Source organism: Botrytis fragariae (genome assembly GCF_013461495.1).
Source record: "Botrytis fragariae strain BVB16 chromosome Unknown tig00000061, whole genome shotgun sequence".
Lineage (NCBI taxonomy): Eukaryota > Fungi > Ascomycota > Leotiomycetes > Helotiales > Sclerotiniaceae > Botrytis > Botrytis fragariae.
The window spans coordinates 590810-602696 of NW_023500994.1; the positions used below are offsets into that span (position 1 = coordinate 590810).

Sequence of the window (11887 nt, forward strand, 5' to 3'; positions counted from 1 at the left end):
TTTGATAATTTTGAGATCTGGATTGATATACTCGGGGAATTTAGATGTCGATGTATGATGTAATGGTGCTGTATAGGTAATTTATTGCTAGTAGTCAGTTCTTGATTTCCTACAGTTTCTCTGAGCAGATGTGTCTTTTAACTTGCAAAGCAGTCTTTAAGACTCTCATAAAAGTCCTCAAAATTTCCTTGTCCAACCACAGCATTTACTTTCCAATTAAAGTCTACTTGGACATATCCAGGGGATTATACTGTAAAGAACGACATTCTTGTCTTAACCGTCAACACATGAAATAGTCAATCCATCTCAGAACATCATTGTAACTCCTTTCCACGCTTTTCAACTTTATCGCCAGTGATACTAAAGCTCTAACCACCCAACTAGCCCTTCAACTATAAAATCAAGAAGCCCTTGGCCTTTTCTCCCTCAATTTACGATACAGGATTGCTAGCAATGACAACCATATCATCGTGTACCCCTCTTATTCCAATATCTACTCGATACGCAAACATCAGATAGAAGCTAGCCAGCCTGAGTCTCGAAACGCGACGGAATTCTAAATACTATGGCTACTACACTAGCATTGGAATGATAGCGAATCCAGCCAGAAATCCATATTCCCCCTTTCCAAGACGAAATTGCCACGCGAATCATCATAGGCAAAGCATTTCTGGAAACGGAGTTGCGAATATGGAATGTGGAGTTATGCATTAATGTTATATTGAGATTCTGATCCCATCGCTCCTCGAACAAGTAGAAGATTATATCTTAGATTACAAAAATCCTGGACGAAAAATACTCATGGTGTTGAGTAAAGCTAAACTAGCGAGGTTTTATTCTGAGATCTAGTATGTCACTTGAAAAATAACGATTGTTCATTTTGTGGAAGCTTTTGCAGACCAAAGTGATTTTGATCATGTGGCTCATTGTTTGGATGAATATGGATTGATAGTGGAGTTACTTTCTGCTTCAGCTGCATACGTGATGTATTGCACTCGATGGGATGAGAATGCCAGAACTATCTTCCGAATGGAATCGATTTGAGTAGTGGTAAAAGTAGCGGTGGAGTTCCTAATGCCTTTCCCTTTTCGATTCTGAAAATTTCACAAATAGGTCATTGAAATCTCGCTTGTGTGGATCGATCAACTAATCAGCTGGTTAGATCACTTCTACCTTCCTGATAGTAGGATTAAATCCCGAAACCTATGGCCTTGAACAGGTGGAGAAAGTGGGCTTGTTTATGCAATTGAAACTAGAATCTCACGGAGGAGTGGTTGGATCTGGTAAGTTTCCACTCACAGCCATATCTATATCGTATGTCGCTAATTTTCATCCAGATTCCGGGCTGTTAGCTAATGTAGATGATAGAGTAAAATCAATTATAACCAAAAATCTTCTCGGTCTCGCCAGCGATCCAACTAAAACGATCGAAGAATACGGAACTGAACATTCTTTTCGCACCTATAAAGAGGGGCGAATTTGATACATGAGCGCTAATTGCAATGCTCTCGATGGACTTCTCTATTCTCCGAGTCGATCAAAACACGAGGATTCTATTGGAAAAATCGCACAATTGTTATGCAAGAAATGGTATGCCGTTCGTATTCAAGACAGATAAGTAGGCCTCTATCCACTTTATATGCAACATGTGATACTGACAAAAATGCAACCCTTTGTCGACAAAACAAAGACCATGGATCTGTAGCTCGGGACCAAGCTGAAAGTAATATCGACAGTGTGGATTTTCCAGAATTCGCGAGCATTATAGATCGAGCGAAGATACCGAATGTGATGAACCGGGAGTTTGCGATCGGGCTGCTGTGAAGAAAGACCTGTTTTTCATCGCAATATATGAGCGCTCATGTCTCAATCAAGCAATATCGTGATTGCGACCAGAAAGGAATAGTTCGGCGCAAGGTGTATGGAAGTTCAACGCCCTAATAGTACATATCGGTCCATCGAACCTTTATGGACAGATGTACGTGGCTAGAGATCTGACTCTTAGGTGAAGTGATGTAGCTGGGTTTGGCAGATGCACCTGGATGAAACACACCCAGTAGGAAACTAAGTATGAGGCTTCCTTCAGAATAGTTTTCAACGTAAATCTTTCCATCTCTCTTTTAGTCCTCGTGCCCAAGTCTCATCATCTATATCTACAGATGGATGTTGAAAGATCCGTTAGTACTACTTAATTCGAATCATTTCCCGACATGAAGCAATCGATACATACTTTGTATATAGGTAGTTGTTATGTATTACTCGACCGAATTGACTACTGGTAGCGGTAACAATGTGTCCATCTTGCCTCAAGTCCCAGTCTCCCAGTCTCCAGCTTTCCAAGTGGGATTAAGAAATTCTGGATCATGGTTCTTGCGGCAGAAGTATTATCACGTAGATCAAATGTATAAGTGAAATAAGAGTATGTGATTGTGCAGAACTAAATCATCGAGGTGAGAAACTTGGATCTGATGAGCTCGAGCGGGTGATGTTGATAATATGCTTACACATCATCAATTCAACAAAGCAAAGCAATGAATGCAGGGTTGAAAAGAGCCTGCTGGTGTGTATTGGTAAATGGAAAAGAAAAAACAAGTATAGAAAGAGCGCATGCTTTGAAACTTCGTATCCATACTGATGATGAAAAATTAAAATAACATCTATCCGTATGCTCCTGTCTATATCCCTATATTTATATACTCATTTCATCATCATTATCTTAATTATCCATATGCTGTCTCGCAAACGAACTCCTCGCTCTAAGTCTATAACCATATTTCTCCAATATGAAAGGAATAGGAACCAGTAACACAGCTAAACATGCTAATATTGTTCCCGCCCAATTATATCCCAAATTCAGAAACATCTGTTTCCCAAATAAAGGGAATCCTGCACCGGCCAAATTTCGTATCAACCCCACGCCAGCTAAAGCACTCGCTGAAAATATCATGTAGCTATCTTCAACATAAAGATAAGTCATCAAGATAAGTGTGTAGAAAGAGTATCCAAATAACGTGGTAGCAAGTATGGGTACAATCCAGTGAATATGATATTGAGGTGGTGAAGTCCACGCGAACCAGAAGAGACTGATTGGTAGTAGAACAGCAGCGAGTTTGCTCAATTGGACTCGCGCTTCGGGTATATTCTTGAATCTTTCAGGATCAAGTTCCTCTTCAGATTGCAATTCCCTTGTTCCAGCTGCACGAATTCGTTTCTGATAATGGTTCTCTTGCCATATATTGATAAACGGACCCAAACTGATGCCAACGATAAGTCCAAGAAAGCAAAGACCAACACCAATTGTACCGAAACCATAACCCATCTTGCCAAAAACTAGATTGAAAGCACTGTTGAAGAGAAACGAAAGTCCGTACAAGAAACCATTGTAGAGCGCTGCAAAGATGATCACAGGCTCTGTTACTAGAAAGCGGAAAGGTCGAGAAAGAGTGTTTTTGAATAATTGTCCCAAAGATTTGCTCTGCATTTCCACAGGGACCGTGGCGACGATTCTTCCGGCAGCTTTGTTTAGTCGATTTGCACGTCTTCGCAGAATCACTGAACGTCTCGTCTCATTCCCGAAAACAAGAAGTACCACCACGAGTATCAACCAGAATCCTCCACAAATCCCTAGTAAAGCCCAGAAAACTTCTCGCCAGCCATATCTTTGTGCAACGAAAGACATCAAGAAATATCCGGAAGGACTCCCACACACTGCGGCCCAGAGAAAAATACTCATTGCTGGCCCTATTTGGTCTCTTGGCCACAGATCAGCTATTGTTCCACCAAAGTTGGCAATTGTCACACTAGCGAAGAGTCCTGATAAGAATCTCAGAACAAGAAATCCTTCGATATTCTGTACGAGTGCTGTTCCAAGCAAAAATAGAAGGAATGTTCCATAAGGAATGATGTATAGATAAGACCTCCCATAATATTCAGATAAGGGCGCCAATGTCATCGGTCCCAATGCCAAACCGAGAATATAGAGTGAGAGACCCAATACTCCAACTTCGGAACTGACATTGAAGAACTGGATAAATTTTTCCTCTGCTGGTGAGTACCCAGATGCTCCCCAGGAGACTGTCAGATCGATCAATGTGATGCTGCCCACAATAGACCATTTTCTCCAGAAAGAAAAATTGCGAGGATCAGAAGGCTCATCGGATCGAAATGTCAGGACTTGTATTTCAGTATCGGTTGAGCTTGTATACCAATCAGGTTGAGATGGCCGATTCATGATCACGTAGGTATTTACCCAAAAGCGCCCTTTGTTAAATTTAGAGAAGTAAGGGAACTCTGTCAATTTTGATGTATTGTATATGGTTGGATTCCATCAGGATCTGAACAATCCGTTGGAGATGTCTTTCATTTCTTTTTATAGGAAGTTGACGTTGCTCAATGATGACGCTATGATGCAAAAATGGAGGACATTGTTGTGATTGGATCTACTCTGTACTGATACACCGAGCACGAAAATCATACACCAAATGAGGGATAAGTGCATACCTAGGTAGGTGTGGGATACGACGATACTTACCCCGACTCAGCAGGACGAAAACCCGGCATATCAAAATTGCCAAAATCTACAATCTTTGAAGAACACCTTGAATTCGAGATCAAACAAGAGATGAAGAATATGTTTGGAACCGAGACATATTCAACACCATGGTGGATTGTGAGTCCATGAATATTTTGGTTCTGTCTTGAACTAAAAAGATTGATGAGGGATTGATAAAGCTATTTTGAAAATGCAATACTATTTGGGCGCGTTCATCTTTCGACTGTTCTAGAGCCATGTTCAAAAGATTGTCTAGACACAACGGGATTGAATTCTTATCTTTATCGTCAAGGGATATATCAACGATGTCTCCAATTCTGGAGACTGGAGACTGGAGCTGATTCCAACAGAGGGGGAGAGAGCAGAGCAGGTACCATGCTTGATAACCTTGATTTGGACTTATTGACTGAGCTTATCTTTATCATTTATTATTGATTTTCTCCAATCGAATGACGAATACCGAGATTTTGAAGTTGTTGCTCGGATTATCGCTTCTGCGAAGATTGATGAAGGGGTAAAGAAGTGTCTGAACCTTCATGAAAATATGAGAACGAGTAATATTGATACGATGAGGAAAATTGTGAGACATCAGCCATTGACAACGAAACTGTCAAATGTCTACTTTTCGAAAAGAAATACTTCATCAATATTGAAGAAGCTACCTAGGTACAGAGTGGGGAGGGAGCTAGTTATTCTTCTTCCCGTTTGAAGGGTTTTCAAGGTAGTGGAACAACACACGGCCAAAAGGAACACTCACTTACATTGACCAGCATTATGGGGAAGTGATATGCCAAGAAATTCGGAATGGCCGAAAATCATTACCTCAGACGGAAAAAGAACAGAATATCCATTTGTTTTTACCATGAACTTTATCCTTATTTCTTCTTCCATTCAAAGATTTCGATACATTCACAAGTACCGAAACTAGCAAATGGTATTCGGCAGAAGGAAGCCACTTCTAAAGAGTCTCTGCCCTGCCCAGATCTTCTCATGCATCTATAGAACACAAGCTTCATGTGCAAGCTCCGGAGTATCGAGCGAGGTACAGTAGAATGATCTCCTATCCCATCAAGTATATACATACATGGACGTATATTCTCACCATCAATCGAGAAAGATCATCTATCACGGATGTTCCTTGAACCGAGTAGAGAGGTTGCATTCGGTACTTATCGACCTTTTATCACATCGCAGCAATCATATTGATCGAAACCCCTGCAGCGATATTGACTGTGCAACTAACACTCCGAGCTTCTTGTGGAGTTGACACCGTTTATTTTTTTGGTGTGATCCATGTTGACGGACGGAAATTGAACCGGACTTGTTAATGCTCCGCTTGATCATCAACTTTGATCCACAAAGCATTACTTCGTAAAGTAGTTAAATGAAGCCATGAGCCGGATCTCTGGTACGATTGACTTTTTATTGATCGATTCCATACCAATATCGGCTTCAAATTATGAGTGAAGGAAGCCGACAAATACCAGGCCGATCCGAGCCTTATGAATACTCTTTCATCCCCGCCCCCGCTCCTGGCACCGACTCAGAATATCAGGGTCCAATGCAACAGAATATCATCGATACGATTGAGCAATGGAATTACGATAACAGCTATAACGACCCTGACTTCGGATACACAGTTCCACTGCCGGTGAACACTTTGGAAAGTCAGTATGCGTCCGACACGTCGAGATCATCTCGTGATCCTAATAGCCTGGAACGGTCCTCCGTGACCGAGGAATCTTTACTGGATCTGCTAGATGGTTCACATACCATCGCCAAACCTACAAATATAACGAAAAATCACAAGCCTCAGCAACTACCAGAAGCGCTTAAATACTTAGCACCAGTACCTACACAAACAGAGACTTTTCATCAGTCTGTCAAGACCCAATCGAGGCATCCTCAACAATCCGCAACCGATGAGCTACTACCTCTTCGACAAACTCCTCCACATTCTCGCTATCCTGAACAACAAGTCCAAAATGCACAGTCAGTATCTCATCACCCAAGTATACGAATTTCTGGCTAATATCCTTTATCAAGACCGATTTCCTACCAATCTTCTGCGACACATCCCACAACTCTCGTAGGTGTAAATGATCCATTTCTGTACGGTGAGGTTGATGTGTTTTCGCAACCATTGGAAATTCAACTAGGCCCAGTACTACCGCCTTCATTATCGAAAGGAAAACGAAAACAATCTTCCAGCCCTTCCCCGTCGCCGGATCCTAACTCATCACGTCCAAGAAGGGTCGCAAATGCCAAGCGTCGGCGCGAATTCACTTCTTCTGCCTCTCAAAAACCTTCATCTGGTTCCGAATGGTGGGAAAGTGACGCTTCACTTTGCTGGAGATGCCGCAAGCATAATTCAAACGTAAATTATATTTTTCTTTCGCAGCACCCACTTGTTGATTGTGAAAAACTTCTCTTGATGAACATCGACTGACTTGACTATTCCACAGCACATGATATCAGGATTTTGCGATTCTTGCATCAGAGTATCAAACTTCAATGTCGCTCCAAGCACTCAAGGGACGAGAACGGAAAATCTGGAAAGCCTAGTCTTATATCTATTACCATGTTCGGCTTTCCTTTCAATCATCCTTAGAACATACAGTATCTAATCAAGCCCTAGCACATATGGAAGAAAATCTCCGCGCCATTCCTCGAAATACACTAAAAACCAAAACTTGGCGTATGTTTTCGGCTGAGAGAGCCGAAAAAGCATTCGATCACGATTTTGACAATACCGTATTTAGAGATCATTTCGTTTTAGCACAAGAACAGGCTCGTTCAACCGGAGTCTTCGACGAGAAATACTCAGATCTAATGGCCATAGCTCAAACATACCAAGAATCCATTCTCCAACCTGTTAGTACCTTTGTTCATATCATTTCAAGAAAGTTTTCTGACCTGTTCATATATAGAACAAATCTCTCGAAGCTTCTTGCAGGATTTTGATCGAATGTTGCGAATTATACAAATGCTTTATCACAACAACGATGCCGCCAGCTCCAATTCCAGTTCTTAATCTCCTCGAAAAAATCCGCACCACACGCAGCACAATGCGTAGAGCTTTCAAAGAATATCAAAGCCTCGCACTCGCTCCCTCCGACTTTCGTTCTCGACGTGATTGGCTACCTTCATTTCTTTCCGCATGTTCCCTTGCGATATCGGCAGTTGTGTTCATAGATATGATGGTAGCGGTTCCATCACCCTACAAAGAGAGAATATGGGGTGTGGCATGGCAAGAAAGAATAACTCAAATAAGACATGGAGGATATGGAATGATGTTGGAGGTTTTGAGAGCAAACACGAAGAATATCAATCCATTGGAGTTGAGTTGTTGGGATCAAGATTTTGGAATGGACACGAACTTCCAAGTATTGAACAATGCTCATGATCCTTTTGCTGGGAATCAATACATGAACGCACAGTACAGTACCGGATACACGATCGATCCCTCATCTAATTCACAGTTTTATTATGGACTCGCAACACCTACAACACAAGACTTTGCTCCTGATATTTTATACGCCAATTTGGATTACGACCAAGCTTATTATGACAACTGGCAACAAATGCAGTTGAGAATGCAACAACAAGCAAAAGCGGAAGAAGAGAGAAGAATCTTACTAGGAGATACTTCGCCAGAAGCACTGCAAGGAATGATGGCGGTGAAATCCTGGCAGATGAGAAATTTTGAACATTTGAAGTTGGGAGAGAACATTTTTAAAAAGGATCTGTATAGACAAGCGACTATCAATCCGATTGCGGGCTTGTGGAGGATTTTTGATATGAAGTGAGGGATGAATGGGAAGAAAGAAACTTATGAATCATGATTTGGTACTTGAATCCAGACTGTGAAAGGATATGGAGGATAAAAACGAATTGCATCGCCTACTTCATTCACTCACTTCCTTCTCAAGTATCAGGCCTATAGAACATTTATTTGTAGTCTTTAATAAAAAGTACTTTTAATCAAACTTTCACATCATCTTCATTCGGCCTTGTTACATTAGATCAGAACCTGGAAAATCTCAACTCCAAGGCCAATTATCGTGGTATTTATCTCAAAGAAATTTGCACATAGAATTCGATTGCTACCTTGTGCACAACCAATAGTCACTTCAATCCGTGCAAATTCACACAAAAGTGCAATCAATGATTGAGAATTTCTATAAATTTATGTACAGAGAATAAGAATTTTACCTACACGTGGAATACAAACCAGCTCGATTGGTCGCAGTTGCGAGGCGCACCAGCACCTATATCTACTCCATTTCAAAACATTCATCATCTTCTTCTTCGTCTCCAGTTGCAGTTGGAGTAGAAGCTACGGCTGAGCTTGTGAGACTTGGGGACGCTGATTGAAGGGCAGATGTTGTGGGAATAACAACAGTCTGTAGAGTACTAGCGGAACTAGCTGCTGGAAGTGTAGTTGCAATTGCCTCTTTCGAAATAACAGAGCTCAGATTTGCCACGGGCGCTGTCGAGCTTGGGGCGCTAGTCGATGTGGAAACGGAGGCAATAGTGGTACTTGTAGAATTCGCAGTCGCGAGTGAATTATTACCCGCCGTAGCAATATCCTCAGGATCCAAATGGTAGAGTAAAGAACCCCATCCAAGACTATCGTAATGACCTGATCCCTCGCCCCAGGAACCTGCTCCGCCTTCGAAACCTCCCATCGTGGTGACGGTGTAGTTCATGTATTCTTTCGTCCAGGGCGCTTCGACGCCTTTGATTTGTCCGTAGTGCGCATAGAGTAATTCCCATGTGGGGCGGTAGGAACCGCGGGAATCGTCGCTGATTTCGGTGTAGGATACTATGCCGTTGGTGTAGGGTTCAAAGGGAACATCGTTGTTGAGGTTGTAACGCGCGTAGTATTCCGCACTGAGGGATGTTAGCTTGATAATTCTACATATCTGTGAAATAAGGTAGCAAGTACCCGAGTAAAATCTTGCTATTGTTGAAACCATACAGATCCTCGCCCTGATTCCAGGCCTGCTGTGCAAGAACTCCAAGCAACTGGAAATCGAGACCGGTATGTCCTTGATCACGTCCAGCTTCTTGGGGTTGTCCCATGATTTTTCCCGTCTCTGGCTCGGTAACGAGATTAGAAATACAATTGTTGATTCCACCATTTCCAGATCCAGTCTTGAAATAATTGACTGCGTAGTCGAATAGAGTAGAATTGTCAGTCAAAACACCAAATGCCATCACAGAGGCCATATTGCAAAGTTCCCAGTTGGCAAAGAAATGCTTGACGTTATGTTCCGATCCAGCGCTATGGTTGAGGAAATATAGATTCTTAGCCAAAAAAGTCCTCTCAAACATGGCAGTGAAAGTAGCCAAACCGCTCTCCGCAAAGGGTGCATAGTCTCGGATGAGTTCTGCAGCATTAATCAATTCGTGACCTTGCAAACCAGTTGTAAGATATTGATCATCCACACCCTCATCATCGAAACTCTCTAGCTTTTCTCCCCACGCAGTGAGAATGGCCGCTGCAGCTTCAGCATACTGAGCATCCCCCTCTATTTTCCACCGCAATCCGAGTGCGAAAGCCGCGGCTGCATCGTGCCAGAGAAGTTCGGCGTTGGCGGTTATATCAGTAGTAGCATCGCGATAGACGCGCGCGACAGCATTGTTTGTGTAGTTTGATTGACCGTAGGAAATGCTGGTGAGTTTGTCCCATGAGCTTTGCCATGGATCGAGTTTTTGGGTGAGCTTGGACTTGATGCGTGTGATATCGGTCTCAGACACGAGGAGGCCAGGATGAACGAAAGCGAATGTAGTATTTACGAAAAGAAAAAGTTGGAAAAGGAGTGTGCGAGCCATTCTGATATGTATCAATTGGCTAGTAAAAGAGTGACTAGAAATAGAAATAATTGCTAAGGACCAAAAGAAACCATCAAGGTTAGAAACATTTAAATAACTCCATATGGGAGATTCCAACAAATTATAACATCCTGCAATCTGCAATCCCGCGTGTCTCTATATGAAACAGCATCAATAACAATAGGAGCTTGTGGGGGTAGATCCGGCAATTGTCTCCAACCAAAGAATAATCTACCAGCCAGTCTTGAACCTTTCAATCCGAGGGGATACGGGTGAAGAAAATAAAGATGGTAACGGTTATGATTCGCATCCCAAAAAGTTCGCAAAGTATATTAAAGTAGACTGGGATAGATTGCGGAAATTAAAGTACCCCGTATGTTCGTCCCGGGTGGGGAATATCCACTTTTCATGTCATGAATGGGAAATTAGATAAGCTGAATGACTTTGGCTCTTCCATACTCTATCTATATAATAGTATGGTTGTTGAAATTGAAAGATCTAGACCTCGATGAAGTTTGGTATTGTTGATGCGCAATTGAATTTTGATGTTGGTAGGTACAAGGTAGAATTCCCACGTGAGGAATTGGGTGAAAGGGAGAAAGGAAGTCGATATTGATTCCTGGAGTCGAGTGTCTAGTTACTTACAATTTCTTGTTAGGTTGACCTAAAACCTGACTTAACATCTAAAATTGCTGGTAGCTTTGTTTGAGATCTTCGCTGCCATTAATTTTCGTGAGCGCCGTTCTTGAAGACTGTGGGATCCCAGCTTTTAAAGCTAAAAGAGATTCAGAGAACTCATAATGAAGCAAACAACGGCAAGGTTTCCACAAAGTTGATGAGATATCCCCAATTCTTTATATGTCGTCTGTCCTTTTGAATCGTTGACATACTTGGCCAATCCATCAAGGCCGCTTTTTGCAGACAACATTCTATCCTGCGATTGAGCATTAGATACTACATATGGTTGATCGTGGGCCTCAACGGAAGAGATATACATACAAAAATTCTTGCCGACAACCAACTCATAACATGTGTAATTGCTGCCGTCTTGCCTCTATATACTAGCCCGGCGCTATCATTCGACAAATCGGCCACCACCTTTGATATGAATTTATCTCAGCCGGCATTTCCTTTGGACATGATCTTCCCTTGTTCTTATCCGCAAGAGTAGAAAATACGCATGAATAGATAGCTTTTGGAGTTAGCTGGGATTCTCCTGCTCTCTTGAAGTTGTAGATACTCGCTTGAACACAACTTGTCATGATAGTCAATACCTTTACTTGAAAAGGAGCTAATTCCAACCTGAGACTGCATTCTGGTTGAATGACAAACCATTGACCAGCGCAGGAGAAATATTATCCTTTCCTTTCACCCTGTCCAAACTTCTACACCTTCTCGTCCAATCCTTCGTTTCCCGAAGGTTTATTCTAACTTTTCAATTCAAAGTATGAATGTTATCGTTTGGTCAAGATACTAGGAAATTATTAATTTCTT

The 11887-nt window shown here is 41.9% G+C and overlaps 5 protein-coding genes across 5 annotated transcripts; 3 read left to right on the forward strand and 2 right to left on the reverse strand.

The window, feature by feature from the left end:
• Positions 1-1184: 1184 nt before the first annotated feature.
• Bfra_008297 (uncharacterized protein) lies at positions 1185-1483 on the forward strand (the record flags this gene model as incomplete). Its single annotated transcript, XM_037338660.1, has 2 exons — positions 1185-1283; positions 1338-1483. The coding sequence occupies exons 1-2, from the start codon at positions 1241-1243 to the stop codon at positions 1481-1483; spliced, it is 189 nt and encodes a 62-aa protein (XP_037191966.1). The 5' UTR covers positions 1185-1240.
• Positions 1484-1663: 180 nt separating this feature from the next.
• Positions 1664-2009, forward strand: Bfra_008298 (putative ent-kaurene synthase protein; the record flags this gene model as incomplete). The annotated part of the gene is made up of 3 exons (XM_037338661.1): positions 1664-1701; positions 1769-1882; positions 1907-2009. The coding sequence occupies 3 exons, from the start codon at positions 1664-1666 to the stop codon at positions 2007-2009; spliced, it is 255 nt and encodes an 84-aa protein (XP_037191967.1).
• Positions 2010-2716: 707 nt separating this feature from the next.
• On the reverse strand, positions 2717-4231 carry Bfra_008299 (putative mfs multidrug transporter protein; the record flags this gene model as incomplete). Its single annotated transcript, XM_037338662.1, has 1 exon — positions 2717-4231. The coding sequence occupies one exon, from the start codon at positions 4229-4231 to the stop codon at positions 2717-2719; it is 1515 nt and encodes a 504-aa protein (XP_037191968.1).
• Positions 4232-6011: 1780 nt separating this feature from the next.
• Positions 6012-8361, forward strand: Bfra_008300 (uncharacterized protein; the record flags this gene model as incomplete). Its single annotated transcript, XM_037338663.1, has 5 exons — positions 6012-6544; positions 6599-6929; positions 7018-7135; positions 7191-7426; positions 7483-8361. The coding sequence occupies 5 exons, from the start codon at positions 6012-6014 to the stop codon at positions 8359-8361; spliced, it is 2097 nt and encodes a 698-aa protein (XP_037191969.1).
• Positions 8362-8829: 468 nt separating this feature from the next.
• On the reverse strand, positions 8830-10393 carry Bfra_008301ca (putative gpi anchored protein; the record flags this gene model as incomplete). The annotated part of the gene is made up of 2 exons (XM_037338664.1): positions 8830-9448; positions 9504-10393. 2 exons carry the CDS (start codon positions 10391-10393, stop codon positions 8830-8832), a joined length of 1509 nt encoding a protein of 502 aa, XP_037191970.1.
• Between the last annotated feature and the right edge of the window lie 1494 nt (positions 10394-11887).